Genomic DNA, 19,924 nt, shown 5'->3' with positions numbered 1-19,924 from the left:
ATAAGAATTGCTCGTCTAGAACGTCCAGAACAGAGAGTAAAAGGAGGTTTCTGGGGGCGATAAAATAGCTTCAAGATATAATGTACAGACAAAGGTATGGTAGGATGTGAATACAGTGGAGGTAAACCTAGGTATTGAGTGATGAGATATGAGAGATATTGTCTCTAGAAACATCATTGAAACCAGGTGATGTCATCGCATGTGTGGGTGGTGGAACTGAAAGGTTGGATAAGCCAATAAACACTAACCAGAACAGCAATGGACAAGGCATATTTACATTAAGGAGAGGCATGCTTAGTCGAGTGATCATAAGGGTCCAGCGAGTAGTGAGGTTGGTTGGGGTAACGGAGATTCAGACAGCTAGCCGGGCCATCGGTATTGGAGGTGTACCTGTGGATGTATTTCAAGGCCTACCTTCAAACTTTGCTTGACATCATGGGAAATTCAAAAGAAATCAGCCAAGACCAAGATAAGTGCAATTGTCTGTCTGTAAACAATTGTTGGAAAATGTACTTGTGTCATGCACAAAGTAGATGTCCTAACCGACCTGCCAAAACTATAGTTTGTTAACAAGAAATTTGTGAGTTTTAATGACTCCAACCAAAGTGTATGTAAACTTCCGCCTTCAAAATGTATACATATATATTAATAATAATAACCAAACCTCAGGAACATTCAATATCGTCTTGGTAAGCAACTCCAGTGTGGAAATAGCCTTGTGTTTTCAGATAAATTCACCTTTCAGCAGGACAATGTCTCCCAGTGTCTGTTGTAAAGCAGACTGAACCAGGTTTTTCTCTAGGATTTTGCCTGTGCTTATAGCTGTATTCTGTTTCTTAGCCCTTGCTGATGACAAGCATTGTATTGGTTTTGCCCCAAACACTACGCTTCATATTCTTTGCATTATTATTTTGCAGTATTACTTAAGTGCCTTCTTGTAAACAGGATGCAGGTTTTAGAATACTTTTATTCTGTTCAGGCATCCCTTCTTTTCACTCTGTCATTTAGGTTAGTATTGTAGAGTATTTGAGCAGTTCTTTCCTCTCCGGCAACTGAGTATCTTTGTAGTAAAGCCTAATTAATACCATGCTCATAGGGATTGTCAGCATCTCTTACCAATTGGTGCCCTTCTTTGAGAGGCACTGGAAAACCTCCCTGGTCTTTGTAGTTCAATCTGTGTTTGAAATTCACTGCTCAACTGAGGGACGTTACAGATAATTGTATATGTGAGGTACAGAGATGGGGTAGTCATTCAAAAATCGTGTTCAACAATATTATTGAACACGGAATGAGTTCATGCAACTTATTATGCGATTTATTAAGCACATTTTTACTCCTGAACTTACGTAGACTTGTCGTAACAAAGGGGTTGAATACATTACTGTCTTAATAAGACAGCTTTTCATTTTTTATTCATTTCTAAAATGTTCTACAAACAAAATTCCACTTTGACATTACGGGGTACTGTCTGTAGATCAGTGGACAAAATCTCAATTAAATCCATTTTAAATTCAGGCTAACCCGACAAAATGTAGGGAAAATAAAGGGGTGTGCACCTTTTCTGACGGCACTGTATACTAGCATACATGGCCAACACATTGGTTCATTTCAAGTACAGGAGCATACTGATGTGAATATTGGAATAAAGCCCACACCACATAATATATGCTAGAGGGATAGAAACAGGCCCGATGAAAATGATGATCAAAGAGGACAAGTTGAAGCATTTCATATCATAGTCTGATGCAAAGTCATTTTGGAAATGTTTAGTGCAACATGTTGCCCCAATATACAGTATACACATGGCTCAGGCTCTCTGATGAGACATTTTGACATCTCATGTGGCTGGCAAAAGATGCCGAGTTGCCTACCTCGTTTTTTAGGCAGAGGTGAATGGGGAAGTCTCGGCTGTCTGCTACTGCCTCCCCATCAGGCAACACGGTGTACACCACTACCTGGGCAAAAGGGGTCAGCTCAGGCATCCGCTGCAGCGAGAGAGTCAGCTCCCCTTGGTTTACTAAAATAAGAGATGGACAATGGGATGGCCATTAAGTCACCGTAAACCACCAATCATCCAATACGAACATTGTGTTCTCTGATTAGCGTATGAACTTTAAATGTACTGTGCAGTAAGAACTTGTATTAAAGATGTAATCTGGATGATTGAATCCTGTCGTGACAGCTTTTTATCCCATGCCAGCTTAATGCCATTAGGCATGTTCTCTGATCAAGTGGGGTTCTGAGAAGTTCTAATGAAAAACAGCAAGAAGCATTCGGGAGAATCCAAGTCCAATGTATTTACCTTTTCCTTCTGTAACAGTCACCGGAAGATGGCCGTGCTGCTGAATGCTGCCTCTAGATATAACCTGGGACAGCCAGGTGGCAGCATCAACATTAATAACCAGAGAGTGACCCAGGGAGACTGGAACATTGGCTAAAACTGGGAGATCTGCTAGCAAATATCTTGAAGTTAATGCATTATTGAAGTAAGTAAAATTTATATCCCAAAGCCACAGACAAAGTGTAAAAATCATGTTAGATTGTATTTTGAGTGAAACATCCCTTTAATCTTACCAGATAGAAAAAGTCCAGGGTCGTCTGTCCCTTTTTCAGCTCCACCCCTTGGATGATGTAGTGAGCAAGAACAATACCGTCCTTCTCACAGGAGAACTTCCCTTCGCCCTGCATTATCTTCACAAAGCTCTTGCTCTTAGAATAAAATTTTCTTGTGAATTGGTAATCGGATGAATATTCTGGTCTACGCACACCCTGCACGTACGGATAATCCTCCTCAACCTTTTGATAACGAGCCTGGTTCAAGAAACACAGAAAATATATTTGTAGTAACCTTGGAGAATACATCAGGAGAAATGAATGATCTCACTCAGAACAAACAATTGAATATTTAAATAATATCATTAAATATTTAATAGAGGAAAACATGAGTGACCACTGACCGACAGAGAGACAGAATCAGAACTCCATAGAGAAGTGTCTAGAGAGAAGGAAGCAATGCCCTTGCTGTCTGTGGTGAGAGTCCAGTTCTCAGATTTGCCACTGTTTTGTAGGAAGAGATACACAGACTCATTGGGAACGGGACTAGAGTCGGGACCGGTCACCTTGATCTGAAAACACAGGACAGGATGACTACAGACATCCAATATACTAAATGTACACTCCCATTGCATACAAGACATCAAAAGCCTAGTTTAGATGCTCCAAATTACATGTTAACATTTATCACCACTTCATGTTCAAATCCATTTTTCTGAGTAAAACATTCTCTGCAGTGTTATTAAAAAGGCATTTGTTAATATAGTTTGTCCTCACCTTCCCCTCGTATGCAATTCCTGGTTTATATGCTTGGGGCACGTCCTCAAAACGAACAGTTACGATGACATTGGTGAAGCTTGCCTTGCCACTACCTTTAAGGATGACCCCTGGAGAGAACACAGGCAAGGGTCAGAGGTCAACGGTTGAGCATGTAAACACCTCTACGTTCAAGATAAGGCTCTCTCCTACCCGTTCCATATTCTTCCATCTCAGTCTCCACTTCGAAGTCATCAAACTTTGATTCATTTAGACCGAACCGGGTCACGTCAATAATTTGGGTTGCACAACCAGTTGTGTCGGTCTAGGCAGAATGAGTACAGTTATTGTAGCTCAGCTTAAATCCGCTACGAAAACGTCTATAAATCTCAACATTTTCCCCACAGTGAGTGTTCGTCATCAAAGAATTTGGCATAACAAGAATAAAAAAAATACTTACTTTCATAAGATATAACTCGCAGATATTAATAGCATCATATAACCAGCGATATTGAATGATATTTCTGCAAACTTTCGCCGTGACAGACCCCAGCACTGGTTTTCCATAAGTGTATCTAGAAACAAAGTCAACAGAAGAAAAACTATTCAAGAATGGCAATCACGTGTTATAAAAATAGAAACAGCTTTGAACATGAGCAAGTATCAAACATGGGACAGTCTCTAAAGTGGTCTATGCAACACACAAATTAAGGCTTAATATTCTGTCCATAAAGTGTCCCAGTTCACATTATCATCTTACTGTCTATCATCTTATGCACTTACTTTCCACAAACTCTCAGCGTTGCTTGCTTGTCCAGAATAGTGATTGTTTGGGGTAGATAGACTTTGACCTCATATTTGGGTAAAACTGTACAAAAAAAATACATATCAAATGTTATTTCCTCATTGTCTGTTGAACTACACCAAAAACATAAACCCAGACCACAATGGAATCACCATGTAAAAACAATCTAATCTGATTTTTTTTTTTATCCCATGCCAATTTCCTCACCATATTCTTTGATGTCAAAGGTTTGGGAAGTTTGCTCTCCCTTCTCATTCCATGCAGTGATGATGTAACTTCCTTGCGTTGCCTCTGCAGACATGGGGTGGGACAGGTCCAGAATTCCACTCACTGTTGACTGGTTCAACCACTGAGCAATGCGGTTGGAGTTCGGGTCCTGTATACAGATTCATAATAGGTTAGGTAGGTATGTTTGTTAGGCATTGTATAAAATCATGGATAAGAGCATGGATAAGAGCGTCTGCTAAATGACTTAAATGTAAATGATTAAATGTAACATATTGGCAGGTAACATTTTTTAAGGGAGATCATGTTATTATTATTGCTCATGTTATATACAGCTTTGGTTTTTAGTTGCAATGGATTTGAATGAGTCTCACCTGAAGCTCCACTGTTAGATACTAGAAAAGAGAAACAAAACATTCAGCATTTAACATTTGTCCCAAAAAAACATTTTCAAACGTATTTTCAAATTATTTTCACAGGAGGCCTAAAGGGAACTACTATCGTGTCAGGAAATGGGTTTAAAACAAACATTTCATAACTTTCCAAAACAGTTTCTACAGTACAGGCATCTTTATCTACAGAGTTACAGTACAGAGCAGGCCTTGAGCTCATGTTGACTCAGATGCTCTGCTCAAACAGCCAGGCCAAATGAACTCTGACCACATGTTTGCTGAGCCACCTACACACACACACACACACACACACACACACACACACACACACACACACACACACACACACACACACACACACACACACACACACACACACACACACACACACACACACACACACACACACACACACACACACAAATAAAATAATAGTAGACAAAATTGGACTGCAAGAGGATGAAATCATTGCTCCATCACTTGCCTTTCTTACTCAACTACAGTAAATCTCTCCCAAACTACACCTCCCTAGAATGTTCCAAAGCTGACTAACACTCTGCTGTCCTGTTCAACCCAACTTAAATGCTTTGAAAGAGTAACTTTATTTATATTGAACAACATTGAAAGAGTAACTTACCATCTGATTGAATGACAAGAAACTGGCATCCAGCGAGACGATTCGGAACTTGACTGGAAAAGGGGTAGAAACATTTGTCTATATAGTATGAGTCTATGTACAGTATATCCATCATCCATTTCAAGAAGGACCTTTCTGATGGCCTCACAAATATACTGTAAAGTACATGCATAATAATCAATCAAAATCAACAGTTGGCCCAGACAAAAGGGTCAGTTTAGTACATTTACAAGTAATAACTCAGGAAGGGTCAGTTTCAGTGTTCATCAAAGATTGTATTTAACTACCTGTCTGTCCAGGTTTGTAGACTGGTTTGTCGGTCTGGAAAATGGTGAAGAACCTTTTAGGCTTGATAAGGATCTTGGTCTTTTTACTCATCTCATCCTTTCTCCCCTTGATGCTGACAAGAACAGTGGCCACACTGTCAGCCTTCACTGGGGGTACCTACAATATGAAGAACAGAAGAATGGAAGCTTGGTAGAACTTCTACAATCCTCTAGCTCCTAACCAAAGTATGGCTCTCTGACGGAGTAGCTTGAGAACAGAGGGCTTTTTGTTAAGTGGTAGATAGCATAGCAAAGTATGACTAATATAACTGCTATTACCTTTCATAGGTTTGATCATTTTGCATACAACCCAGCCTGGAATTCAAGTTGAGTTCCACATAACATGACGGAGTTACAACCACTCTTCAAAATAAAAGACTGAAATTAATGTGTTTTGTTGAATGAATGCACATAGGTAACTTAAAAGCTAGTAAGAAGAGTACTTTGTTTAGATGACAAAATGACAAAAACGACAGAAGAAGAGCCAGGAGATTCTATCAACTGCAATCTTACATACACTGAGTGTACAAGACATTAAGAACAACCTGGTCTTTCCACAACACATATAGACCAGGTGAATCCAGGTGAAAGCTATGATCCCTTATTGATGTCACTTGATAAAGCCACTTCAAAAATCTGTGTATATGAAGGGGAGGAGACAAGTTAATGAAGGGTTGTTAAGCCTTGAGCCAATTGAGACATGGATTGTGCATGTGCCCCATTCGGGGGGTGAATTGGCAAGACAAAAGATTAAAAAGATAAGTGCCTTTGAACAGGCTATGATAGTAGGTGCCAGGTGCACCAGTTAGTGTCAAGAACTGCAATGCTTCTGTTTTTTTCACACTCAACAGTTTCCTGTGTGTGATGTGTCAAGAATGGTCCACCACCCAAAGGACATCCAGCCAACTTGGACCAGCATCTCTGTGGAACTCTTGACACCTTGTAGAGCCCATGCCCTGATAAATGTAGGCTGTTCTAAGGTCAAAACTCAAAATTGGGAAGTTGTTCATAATGTTTGGTATGCTCAGTGTATGTACAACTGATGGGGGTAACTGTTCAACTAAAATCAATATGAAGCGAGGCACAAGTTGTGTAACACCCAACACTGATGGGAAAGAGACCCAATTCAAAGTGTCAGCTACTATTAAAGCTGATGACTCAGGTCAGTGTTAGTCAAGTAAAGAAATTATGTCAACATTTAACCCATTGTCTTGTTGACTGTGGTCGGGATGCTTTTGCATGAGAGACGATAGAATAGGGCCACAGTCAGTAGCTCACATCGTTGTGGAACTTCGTTGTGGTCCTTCTGTAGCTCAATTGGTAGAGCATTGCGATTGTAACGGCAGGGTAGTGGGTTCGATTCCCGGGACCACCCATACGTAGAATGTATGCACACATGACTGTAAGTCACTTTGGATAAAAGCGTCTGCTAAATGGCATATATTATATTATTATTATTATTATTATTATTAACTTTGCAGTTAGAAATGTCATACAGAGCTGGCATGATTCCTTAACCCACGTGTCAGAGAGGCATGTTAGTTCTACATGAAATATTTATATCAGAGCGGTCCACAACGTTGTAGCCTGCTGAACACAGCACAGTTACAGCTGACCTGGAAGGAGATGCAGCGATAGAAGTCCTGTGTTACGTCTTCCTCCAGTAGAGTGGTGCCGCTGCCACCCTCCATTTCCAGCGACACCTTCAACAACAGAGGCTCTGTGGCTTGGTGGACCTGAGCACAAAGTTTCTCTGTGGTCCCTCCTACCACCTCCGAGCTGACCGTCACCAAGTAAATCCTAAAAGGGGAAAGAGTCAGCATGAGTGCAGCTGTGGTAATAATACTTAAGTGGCAGTGTACTCAAACAGCTCTTTAGTTCCTTTGTACCCTACTGATTTTTTAAAGTTGGGGACAAAGTGACCTTAATTGTCTCTGGCTATGTGCCCCACTCAGAGTCCAAACAATGAGAAATTGAGGGCACAATTGATTCCGTTTCAGACAGTGTTGGAGGGAATACCAATTAGTTGTTTGATGGTCTGTCAACCATGTATTGGTGAACAAAGGCGGCATGCCCACTCAGATTTGTACTGTTTAAAATAGATATACATATACACACTGGACAAACATATAAAAACACAACATGTACAGTGTTGGTCCCATGTTTCATAAAATATCCCACACACACACACACACACACACACACACACACACACACACACACACACACACACACACACACACACACACACACACACACACACACACACACACACACACACACACACACACACACACACACACACACACACACACACACACACACACACACACACAGCATTTGGAAAGTATTCAGACCCCTTGACTTTTCCCACATTTTGTTATGTTGCAACCTTTCTCCTAAAATTGATTAAATTTCCCCCCTCCCCAATCTACACACAATACCCCATAATGACAAAGCAAAAATAGGTTCATAGAAATGTTCATATGTATTACAAATTTACCCTTTACCCAGTACTTTGTTGAAGCCCCTTTGGCAGCAATTAAAGCCTAGAGTTTTCTTGGGTATGACGCTACAAGCTTTGCACACCTGTATTTGGGGAGTTTCTCCCATACTTCTCTGCAGATCCTCTAAGCGCTGTCAGGTTGGATGTGGAGCATCGCTGCACAGCTATTTTCAGGTCTCCCCAGAGATGTTTGATCGGGTTCAAGTCCGGGCTCTGGCTGGGCCACTCAAATACATTGAGACCTTTCCCAACGCCACTCCTGCATTGTTTTGGCTGTGTGCTTAGGGCCGTTATTATTTTTGTTGTTTCTCTATGATACTACTACCCACCTAGCAATTGTATTTAGTTGGCATTAGTTAGCCCAGATATGTTCCCAGTGTCATAACCTTATAAAGCTACCAAGAAGCCATTTCAGGCTATCAATCAAGACAGACAAGCAAGCTACTCTTAGCTGGCATGCCTGTTGGTAAGTTGGGAGACTTTAGAAAAGCAACATTCCACATTCTCCAACTTCAGGCCAGGGGCCTAAGCTCCCTATGGACCACACCCCCCACAGCCATCCTTACATACTTTGTATGATTTTGAGGGTGCATGAAGACCCTGTTGGGGATGATTGCACAGAGGGGCATTGGAGGAAAGCACACTAATACGGACTATCACAAGTTGGATTTGTAACCCACAAATGTACAGGCCTGCTTGCCAGCATGTCTCATAAGGTATGAAAAGCCTCACACGTGCAAGAAAGAGAGAGAATGGTACTTTTCCTGTCCCTGTGGCCTTCCCACTTCCAAATTTTTTATATATTGTTATTCACAAATGGAGACAATTAAAATCTGATATTAAGCTATATCAGTGCAGTAGGCATATACACGATTTTGTTATGTAATATTATGTTTATAACTAAAATAATTATATTGCTCAGGTGACCTACCCTACATCTGCAGGTGCATAGCCTGGAGAATAATGAATTCCTCAATTTGATTATAGACTGTGGTATGCAGCCAAACATGTAAACAACAATAGCTTGTTGTGAGTTTAATCCCTCAATTAAATGACGAAAATACTACTTGCTTCTACTGCCTACTACTGTACGTGAAATGTTTTGAAGCGTACTTACGATTCATTGAAGGTGCTCGATGTCGCAGTTCGTAAAATTACTGATGTGATAAATACAAGGCAAAGGAAGTTGAGAGCCATGGCCATAACCGTGGTACACATCCTCCGCACTTCGAAATGCTCCCTTCCCTCGTCCAGATGGTCAGGAAAGTTGCACAAACGGTGCTGTTTATACCCAAATGCACCCTCTTGTGTCACTCCCTTCCAAATAGTTTGGCACACGGCAGCCACCTCCCGTTTCCTCCCAATTCCGAAGAAGTTCTCAAACAGTCACAGCCCCGCGCGAAATGGGATGGTCAGAATTACACCAAAATACCTCAAGCTATTTTTCCCCAAATTCGGCCGTTCCTGCATATGGGCATTCCATCTACAGGAACTCTTCCCCCCTCGAACATCCACCGAGGTAAAGCAAGTTTCAAGTTGGATATTCGCGCTTTCAATCCACTTGAGCCAAAGACTCCAAATAAGTGGCATGATGTTGGAAAAATTGCGCACAACATTATTTTCACGATTTGGACATTCATTCGCATTTCAAAGCTAATAAACATGTGGAAATGTGAGCACTATTTGGTATTGCTAGTCGAATTAGTTAGGGAGCGTAAACAAAGTACAAACTTTTTTACTTTCGATTTTCAATAGCTCCTTGGTCATAGGACCTACTTGACTCAAACAAGTGTCAGAATGTCCACTGACTCCCCTTCTGTACTGCACACCCTTTGGTTTGTTCATTTTCATCTCACACGTTTTTACATGAATTGTTCAAACTTTAAAATCGAAATGGCTCCTTGGTCATGTGACCTACTGACTTCAAACAAGGTTCAGAATGTCCACTCAAAGACAATGAGGGGAGTCAATATGTTTTTTTTCTCCAAATGTTAAAGGATTGTGATAGTTTGTTTTAAGTTCATGTTTAAGATTACAATAACTCTTCTAAATGTGTTCCATTTGCATATTGCAGGTCACAGCTCTGTGGCGAAGAAACAATTGCGAGGTGGTGGTTGCTGATGTGAGGTCTACAGACAAAAATTCCTCTTTCCTTCTCCAACATTCAGAGTTTAAAACTCTGCAGACCCACAAATGGCTTGTGGATGAGGTAATAAATACTAGTCGTAACATCACAATAAGCATTCCTTTTTCAATCACAATTCTAAACATATCGTGGAGAAAAGAAATTCATACAGTAATTAATGATGAACATAGAAGTACATTAGATGTGCACCTCACCAAGTCTAAGGACATGTAATATCATTTTGTAGTTAAGTGGAATTGGAGTTGAATGTTTCTGATGTACACCTGAATATTTATGGCCCTTATTCTGTCACTTTAAGTAAATAGTGAAGATGTGTCATCACGTAAACACAGTATTGTCAGAATAACACACTTTTTTGACTACATAACACCTTATGTATGATACTTATCTCCCAAACAAGGCATATAGGACCCTGTCTTTCAAAGATAATTTGTAAAAATCCAAATAGCTTCACAGATCTTCATTGTAAAGTGTTTAAACACTGTTTACCATGCTTGTTCAATGAATCATAAACAATTAATGAACATGCACCTGTGGAATAGTCGTTAAGGCACTAACAGTTTACAGACGGTAGGCAATTAAGGTCACAGTTATGAAAACTTAGGACACTAAAGAGGCCTTTCTACTGACTCTGAAAAACACCAAAAGAAAGATGCCCAGGGTCCTTGCTCATCTGCGTGAACGTGCCTTAGGCATGCTGCAAGGAGGCATAAGGACTGCAGATGTGGCCAGGGCAATAAATTGCAATGTCCGTACTGTGAGACACCTAAGACAGCGCTACAGGGAGACAGGACAGACAGCTGATCGTCCTTGCAGTGGCAGACCACATGTAACAACACCTGCACAGGATCGGTACATCCGAACATCACACCTGCGGGACAGATACAGGATGGCAACAACAACTGCCCGAGTTACACCAGGAATGCACAATCCCTCCATCAGTGCTCAGACTGTCCGATATAGGCTGAGAGAGGCTGGACTGAGGGCTTGTAGGCCTGTTGTAAGGCAGGTTCTCACCAGACATCACTGGCAACAACGTCACCTATGGAAACAAACCCACCGTCGCTTGAACAGACAGCACTGGCAAAAAGTGCTCTTCACTGTCTCACCAGGGGTGATGGTTGGATTCGCGTTTCTCGTAGATGTAACGGCGTCCGTCTGTAGAAAGAGAGTGGGACCAAAATGCGGCGTGGTGGTTACTCATGTTCTTTAATGAAAGTGAACGAGACATGAAATAACTTATAATATATACAAAACAACAAACGAAACGCGAAAACCTATACAGCCTATCTTGTGATAACAAACACAGAGACAGGAACAATCACCCACGAAAACACTCACAGAATATGGCTGCCTAAATATGGTTCCCAATCAGAGACAACGATAAATCACCTGACTCTGATTGAGAACCGCCTCAGGCAGCCATAGACTAATTAGACACCCCACAAAACCCCAAGACAAAAAACACACCACAATAACCATGTCACACCCTGGCCTGACCAAATAAATAAAGAAAACACAAAATACTAAGACCAAGGCGTGACAGAACCCCCCTAAGGTGCGGACTCCCGGACGCACCTCAAAACCATAGGGAGGGTCCGGGTGGGCGTCTGTCCATAGTGGCGGCTCCGGCTCGGGACGTGGACCCCACTCCATAAATGTCTTCGTTCCTCCCCCTCGCGTCCTGGGATAGTCCACCCTCACCGCCGACCATGGCCTAGTAGTCCTCACCCAGAACCCCACTGGACTGAGGGGCAGCTCGTGACTGAGGGGAAGCTCGGGACTGAGGGGCAGCTCGGGACTCAGGCAGCTCGGGACTGAGGGGTAGCTCGGGACTGAGGGGAAGCTCGGGACTGAGGGGAAGCTCGGGTCTGAGGGGCAGCTTTGGACTGAGGGGCAGCTCAGCACTGAGGGGAAGCCCAGCACTGAGGGGAAGCCCAGCACTGAGGGGAAGCCCAGCACTGAGAGGAAGCTCAGCACTGAGAGGAAGCTCAGGCAGGTAGTTGGCTCCGGCAGATCCTGGCTGGCTGGCGGATCTGGAAGAGTCTGGTTGACTGGCAGATCTGGAAGAGTCTGGTTGACTGGCAGATCTGGAAGAGTCTGGTTGACTGGCAGATCTAGCTGCTCTGGCTGCTCCATGCAGACTGGCAGCTCTGGCTGGTCCATGCAGACTGGCAGCTCTGGCTGCTCCATGCAGACTGACAGCTCTGGCTGCTCTATGCAGACTGACAGCTCTGATGCTCCATGCAGACTGACAGCTCTGGCTGTGGAAAGCGCTGGCTGTGCTGAACAGGCGGGAGGCTCCGGCAGCGCTAAACAGGTGGGAGACTCCGACAGCACTGGAGAGGAGAAAGGCTCTGGCTGCGCCGAACAAGCGAGGCGCACTGAAGGCCTGGTGCGTGGTGCTGGAACTGGTTGTACTGGACCGAGGACACGCACAGGAAGCCTGGTGCGGGGAGCTGCCACCGGAGGACTGGTGTGTGAAGGTGGCACAGGATGGACTGGACCGTGAAGGTGTACTGGAGAGCCTGAGAGCAGGGCTGGCACAGGACGTGCAAGGCTAGGTAGGTACACAGGAGGCCTAGTGCGTGAGGCTGGCACAATTTTCACCAGCCGACTAACACGCACCTCAGGACAAGTATGGAGCGCTGACCCAGGTGCCATCAAATCCCCGACACGCTCCGTCAGACGAATATCGTACCTAAAGCACCATACTAGCAACTCCCTCATTACTCTCTCCTCCACTTTCCCCATTAACTCCTTCACAGTCTCTGCTTCGCTCACCTCTAACACCGGCTCTGGTTCTGGTCTCCTCTTTGGCTCCTCACGATAAACAGGGAGAGTTGGCTCAGGTCTGACACCTGACTCTGCCACACTCTCCCTGAGCCCCCCCCAATACATTTTTGGGGCTGACTCTCGGGCTTTCTTCTGCGCCGTCGTGCTTGTCTCTCCAACTCCATTCTCCTATAACCCTCTTCGCACTGCTCCAGCGAATCCCAGGCGGGCTCCGGCACTCTCTCTGGGTCGACCGCCCACCTGTCTATTTCCTCCCAAGTAGTGTAGTCCCTATATTGTTGCTCCTGCTGCCGCTGTTGCTTCTCCTCATACCAGCGCCTCTCAGCTCTCGCCGCCTCCAGTTCTTCTTTGGGGCGGCGATATTCTCCAGGCTGATCCCAGGGTCCTTCTCCGAACAATTCATCCTCCCATGTCTGTTTCTCTTTTCGCTGCTCCTGCTGTCGCTGCCTGTTACCACGCCACTCGGTCCGGGTGTGGTGGGTGATTCTGTAACGGCGTCCGTCTGTAGAAAGAGAGTGGGACCAAAATGCGGCGTGGTGGTTATTCATGTTCTTTAATGAAAGTGAACGAGACATGAAATAACTTATAATATATACAAAACAACAAACGAAACGCGAAAACCTATACAGCCTATCTTGTGATAACAAACACAGAGACAGGAACAATCACCCACGAAAACACTCACAGAATATGGCTGCCTAAATATGGTTCCCAATCAGATACAACAATAAATCACCTGACTCTGATTGAGAACCGCCTCAGGCAGCCATAGACTAATTAGACACCCCACAAAACCCCAAGACAAAAAACACACCACAATAACCCATGTCATACCCTGGCCAGACCAAATAAATAAAGAAAACACAAAATACTAAGACCAAGGCGTGACAGTAGAAGGAATGAGCGTTATACCGAGGCCTGTACTCTGGAGTGGGATCGATTTGGAGGTGGAGGGTCCATCATGGTCTGGGGTGGTGTGTCACAGCATCATCGGACTGAGCTTGTTGTCATTGCAGGCGATCTCAACGCTGTGCGTTACAGGGAAGACATCCTCCTCCCTCATGTGGTACCCTTCCTGCAGGCTCATCCTGACATGACCCTCCAGCATGACAATGCCACCAGCCATACTGCTCGTTCTGGTCGTGATTTCCTGCAAGACAAGAATGTCAGTGTTCTACCATGGCCAGCGAAGAGCCCGGCTCTCAATCCCATTGAGCACATCTGGAACCTGTTGGATCGGAGGGCGAGAGCTAGGGCCATTCCCCCCAGAAATGTCCGGGAACTTGCAGGAGCCTTGGTGGAAGGGGGGGGGTAACATCTCACAGCAAGAACTGGCAAATCTGGTGCAGTCCACGAGGAGGAGATGCACTGCAGTACTTAATGCAGCTGGTGGCCAAACCAGATACTGACTGTTACTTTTGATTTTGACCCCCCCCCCCCTTTATTCAGGGACACATTTCTGTTAGTCACATGTCTGTGGAACTTGATCAGTTTATGTCTCAGTTGTTGTATCTTATATTCATACAAATATTTACACATGTTAAGTTTGATGAAAATAAACTCAGTTGACATTGAGAGGATGTTTTTTTTGCTGAGTTTATATGTGACAATGACCCAATAAATTGAATCTAGGCAGAATATATTAGACAAATAAAAACAAATGCAAATGTAATTTTGTTTGTTTTAAATCTCGATAAACAATCCTGTCTAACTAACCGACATTCTCTGAAATGTCTATGCATATTTAGTTGTTGCTTAATTATTTGTATAATGTTCCTCACATTCAAAGCATTTGTGGTTTTACTTTCTCTCCTTATACAGACAATCGAATGGTACTTTCAAGCCACCACAAAAAAACTGTGGTCACGGGACAAAGTTACACCCTAAATCATTACTCAGCCCAAGTCATTCTAAATGGAGAGTGTGCAAGCAAAGTCTGCCCAAGGTACTAATTCAATCTGTTAGTGGAATTTTAAAGGATTAACTATTGATAAAAAATGTTGGGCTTAGTGGCAAACATGTGAAATTATTTATTTCACGTGAACATCGGTAACTACAATGCTGTCATGAGTTTCTTAAATGTGAACCAGAACCACGAGAAGTTCATTGTGTATAATCCTTTTCCCAAAATTGATTTAGGTACATTTTTGTGAAGAGGTATGAGGGTTGTGATATGGGTGATTTAATAGTAAAACAATTTAAGGGATCAATACATTTCTATATTGCTTCCCCAGTATCTGCATGAACCATCAGGCCAAGTGTTCTTGGTTGACCCTGCTGGACAGAAAGAGAACGAGGAATCGGAACACGGCTGCATTAAAATTCAGGTCTTAGTTATTCCATTGTCCTGGATCTAATACATATTAGCATTTTACATACAGTTGAAGTCGGAAGTTTGCATACACCTTAGCCAAATACATTTAAACTCTGTTTTTCATAATTCCTGACATTTAATCCTAGTAAATATTCCCTGTCTTTGGTCAGTTAGGATCACAACTTTATTTTAAGAATGTGAATTGTCAGAATAATAGTTGAGAGAATGATTTATTTCAGCTTTAATTTCTTTCATCAAATTCCCAGTGGGTCAGAAGTTTACATACACTCAATTAGTATTTGGTAGCATTGCCTTTAAATTGTTTCACTTGGGTCAAACGTTTCGGGTAGCCTTCCACAAGCTTCCCACAATAAGTTGGGTGAATTTTGGCCCATTCCTCCTGACAGAGCTGGTGTAGCTGAGTCAGGTTTGTAGGCCTCCTTGCGCACACATGCTTTTTCAGTTCTGCCCACAAATGTTCTATAGGATGGAGGTCAAGGCTTTGTGATGGCCACTCCAATTGTCCTTAAGCCATTTTGCCACAACTTTGGAAGTCTGCTTGAGGTCATTGTCCATTTGGAAGACCCATTTGCGACCAAGCTTTAACTTCATGACTGATGTCTTGAGATGTTGCTTCAATATATCCACATCATTTTCCTACCTCATGATGCCATCTATTTTGTGAAGTGCACCAGTCCCTCCTGCAGCAAAGTCCCCACCACAACATGATGCTGCCACCCCTGTGCTTCACAGTTGGGATGGTGTTCTTAGGCTTGTAAGCCTCCCCCTTTTTCCTCCAAACATAACAATGGTCATTGTGGCCAAACAGTTCTATTTTTGTTTCATCAGACCAGAGGACATTTTTTTCAAAAAGAATGATCTTTGTCCCCATGTGCAGTTGCAAACCGTAGTCTGGCTTTTTTATGGCGGTTTTGGAGCAATGGCTTTCTCCTGGCTGAGTGGCCTTTCAGTTTATGTCGACATAGGACTCATTTTACTGTGGATATTGATACTTTTGTACCTGTTTCCTCCAGCATCTTCACAAGGTCCTTTGCTGTTGTTCTGGTATTGATTTGCACTTTTCACACCAAAGTACGTTCATCTCTAGGAAACAGAACGCGTCTCCCTCCTGAGTGGTATGACGGCTGTGTGGTCCCATGGTGTTTATTGCATACTATTGTTTGTACAGATGAACGTGGTACCTTCAGGCGTTTGGTCTTTCTTTTGTTTTCGCCATGATGTCAAGCAAAGAGGCACTGAGTTTGAAGGTAGGCCTTGAAATACATCCGCAGGTACACCTTCAAATCAAATCAAATTTTATTGGTCACATACACGTGGTTAGCAGATGTTAATGCGAGTGTAGTGAAATGCTTGTGCTTCTAGTTACGACCATGCAGTAATATCTAACAGGTAATCTAACAATTTCACAACAACTACCTTTTACACACAAGTGTAAAGGAATGAATAAGAATATGTACATATAAATATATGGATGAGCGATGGCCGAATGGTATTGACAAGATACAGTAGATGGTATAGAGTAGAGTATATACATATGAGATGAGTAATGTAGGGTATGTAAACATTATATGAAGTGTCATTGTTTAATTCAAGTGACCAGTGATACATTATTACATCCAATTTTTAATTATTAAAGTGGCTAGAGATGAGTCAGTATGTTGGCAGCAGCCACTCAATGTTAGTGATGGCTGTTTATCAGTCTGATGGCCTTGAGATAGAAGCTGTTTTTCAGTCTCTCGGTCCCCGCTTTGATGCACCTGTCCTGACCTCGCCCTCTGGATGATAGCGGGGTGAACAGGCAGTGGCTCAGGTGACTGTTGTCCTCAATGATCTTTTTGGCCTTCCTGTGACATTGGGTGGTATAGGTGTCCTGGAGGGCAGGTAGTTTGCCCCCAATTGACTCAAATGATGTCAGTTATCCGAAGCTTCTAAAGCAATGACATAATTTTGGGGAATTTTCCAAGCTGTTTAAAGGCACAGTCAACTTAGTGTATGTCATCTTCTGATCCACTGGAATTATTATTATAAGTGAAATAATCTGTCTGTAAACAATTGTTGTAAAAAATACTTGTGTCGTGCACAAAGTAGATGTCCTAACCGACTTGCCAAAACTATAGTTTGTTAACAAGAAATTTGTAGAGTGGTTGAAAAACGAGTTTTAATGACTGCAACCTAAGTGTATGTAAACTTCTGACTTCAACTGTACATTCATAAGTGTACTAATATTTTATGACATATTGTGAAAAACTCTCTTAGCTGCTGGCTCTGTCACTTTCAGACATACGCAGAGCAGACTGAAAGGGGAAGGGTAGCTCTTGACTTGAACCACAGGGGTTCTCTGTAAAGAGAGAGTACTCCAAAAGGCACAGACACACCCCTTGGCTTTCAATTGGCACCCTTGACCTGTATGTATTCTCTCCTGATTGGCTCTGTGGTGCTTAGTCAACGGGAACTCCGTTGCCGGCGCCATCATACAGTTTTTACAGTCTGGCAGCCTGACTAAAGTGTCAGAGGTATGAGGCGAGACATCCTTCTATGTATTTAATGTATTGAAGTCAAGAAGATCAAAAAGTAGATTGTTGTAAGGGTGTATTACATCCTGTGCTGGCCCCATTGTCACATCTATCCTGGATTCTGAGTGGTAAAATCATAGCTGAAAATGCCTCTGTTTGTGTTTACTGTATGTGGGAATGTCTTATGTCCGTCCTACATGTGGTGTTGGTACATGGAATATTCCACAACTGCATATACTATAAATTGCTATTGCAAATAGAAGTATTATGTTCAACAACTGACATTTTCAGATATTATTTTGACAAACACACTTTAAGACACTTTGGTGCTTACAATTCATTCTCTATTGTCATAGATTTGGTGGGCACTGTCATCTGTGACCTTTGTGATATGACTATCTAAAAGCACGTACTGATGAATCTATCACTTCATATTTTTTTCTTAAAGTCTACAAACGCTCTACATTTATTGACTCTGTAATAGGGTTGGATCCTATATGCTACTTTTGTTATTCTCCTGTAAATGGTTCAGTGCCTATAATTTAGGCTGTGTGTAGAATGGAACATCAAGGAAACTACCTCTACTAGACTATAGGGATAAGGAAAACAGCATACAGTTTTGGCCTGTGTATTAATTTTCCTATAACTAATCAGAATTCTATTATGTTTACATAAAAAAGAGAATACTTCAAAATAAGAAGATCCTGTCATGGAAAAGACGACTGGGTGGACATGAAGTGGAAAGGAGGGGAAATAACTCACACCATATAGCAGGACACCTTCAGCTGCGGGGTCTTTGTAATGCAGGTTTGATAGTTATATTCTCAATAATGTATGGTTAGCTGTTATGTGACAATTAGGTCAAAAACTCTATTTAATTTTTGTTGGTGTAGATGGCCAAGGAAGTTGCACAGAACTTCCCCAACATCCCAAATTGATATAGAGCCTTCAAAAACACACGGAGCAACTGCGAAAAGAAATGGCTGAGGATATACTAAAAATGTCTGGTATGTAATGACATTTAAATCAAAGTATATGTCAATTCTTTAATTTTATGTATGTAGTTGTGTGGGACAGCCATATGTTCAGTTCATGTCTATGAAGTCAGAGTTCAACAAAGCCAACAACTCCTTCATGTGTGCCACTGATAAAGAACCTGGATGTGGCCCAAAGACTGACTGGGTTAGTAACTTTATTTAATATGTTTATAATCTTTTGACAACAGTGACGGCATGTAAGACAATTTATGATATAACACAATGGATGGCTAATTCGTCATACTGCATTGATATTTGATATAATTTATAACGTGTTATGCTTTGTTTTGTTTTAGATTGAATGTTTTGCCTGCCAACGGTGGTTCCATGTGCTGTGCCTAGGAATGAAGACACAAGAGTTCAACAGAGTAAAGAACACAAACTGGAAGTGCAGTCTTTGTTGTTGAAAATCCACACTGAAGAGGCTCTGAAATGTACATCAACCAGGGATAAAGAGAAAGTTAACACTGTGAAATGTTTTGTACTTTGAAGAAAAGTGTCTGTTGACTTGTTGGAAAAGATTAAAGGTCTACAATTTCTGTTTAATTTGCCAACATTACATTTTTATTCATTGATTTACTGGCCACCATTACTGTGGTTACATGTTCATATATGTATTGACCAGCAAACCCACTGCAGCCTACCTCACTAGCTCCCTCTCCATCCCTGTTCAGTATATGTATTGACCAGCAAACCCACTGCAGCCTACCTCACTAGCTCCCTCTCCATCCCTGTTCAGTATATGTATTGACCAGCAAACCCACTGCAGCCTACCTCACTAGCTCCCTCTCCATCCCTGTTCAGTATATGTATTGACCAGCAAACCCACTGCAGCCTACCTCACTAGCTCCCTCTCCATCCCTGTTCAATATATGTATTGACCAGCAAACCCACTGC

The 19,924-nt window shown here is 42.4% G+C and overlaps 1 protein-coding gene and 1 long non-coding RNA gene across 7 annotated transcripts in view; one reads left to right on the top strand and one right to left on the bottom strand.

Moving 5' to 3' along the window:
- Window positions 1-9,729, bottom strand: part of LOC124004782 (alpha-2-macroglobulin-like) — a 32,733-nt gene extending 23,004 nt beyond the window's left edge. For 3 of the 4 annotated variants that reach the window (XM_046313575.1, XM_046313576.1, XM_046313577.1), the window contains exons 1-14: window positions 9,318-9,729; window positions 7,311-7,494; window positions 5,656-5,812; window positions 5,369-5,421; window positions 4,714-4,734; window positions 4,322-4,490; window positions 4,093-4,177; window positions 3,770-3,884; window positions 3,523-3,634; window positions 3,331-3,440; window positions 2,958-3,125; window positions 2,575-2,811; window positions 2,303-2,366; window positions 1,872-2,017 (exon numbers count right to left, since the gene is read on the bottom strand). In XM_046313575.1, coding sequence (XP_046169531.1) covers window positions 1,872-2,017; window positions 2,303-2,366; window positions 2,575-2,811; window positions 2,958-3,125; window positions 3,331-3,440; window positions 3,523-3,634; window positions 3,770-3,884; window positions 4,093-4,177; window positions 4,322-4,490; window positions 4,714-4,734; window positions 5,369-5,421; window positions 5,656-5,812; window positions 7,311-7,494; window positions 9,318-9,418 — 1,722 coding nt within the window. In that variant the 5' untranslated portion in view covers window positions 9,419-9,729. The remainder of the gene's footprint in view (window positions 1-1,871; window positions 2,018-2,302; window positions 2,367-2,574; window positions 2,812-2,957; window positions 3,126-3,330; window positions 3,441-3,522; window positions 3,635-3,769; window positions 3,885-4,092; window positions 4,178-4,321; window positions 4,491-4,713; window positions 4,735-5,368; window positions 5,422-5,655; window positions 5,813-7,310; window positions 7,495-9,317) is intronic. The other variant, XM_046313574.1, reaches the window with a different exon arrangement.
- On the top strand, window positions 8,780-19,444 carry LOC124004805. Of its 3 annotated transcripts, XR_006833535.1 has the most exons (8): window positions 9,338-9,719; window positions 10,275-10,409; window positions 14,964-15,087; window positions 15,377-15,469; window positions 18,671-18,797; window positions 18,884-18,997; window positions 19,095-19,172; window positions 19,324-19,444. It is a non-coding gene; the product is annotated as an uncharacterized LOC124004805 (long non-coding RNA). The 3 variants fall into 3 exon arrangements; XR_006833536.1 differs by lacking the exon at window positions 9,338-9,719 and adding an exon at window positions 8,780-8,916 and having other exon boundaries at window positions 18,884-19,414; XR_006833534.1 differs by having other exon boundaries at window positions 18,884-19,414.
- Window positions 19,445-19,924: the final 480 nt, after the last annotated feature.

The sequence above is a fragment of the Oncorhynchus gorbuscha genome, linkage group LG19, assembly GCF_021184085.1.
Source record: "Oncorhynchus gorbuscha isolate QuinsamMale2020 ecotype Even-year linkage group LG19, OgorEven_v1.0, whole genome shotgun sequence".
In the NCBI taxonomy this organism is placed as follows: domain Eukaryota; kingdom Metazoa; phylum Chordata; class Actinopteri; order Salmoniformes; family Salmonidae; genus Oncorhynchus; species Oncorhynchus gorbuscha.
The sequence above is the reverse complement of the archived record's forward strand: the minus strand, read 5'-3'. Positions and strand labels throughout refer to the sequence as shown.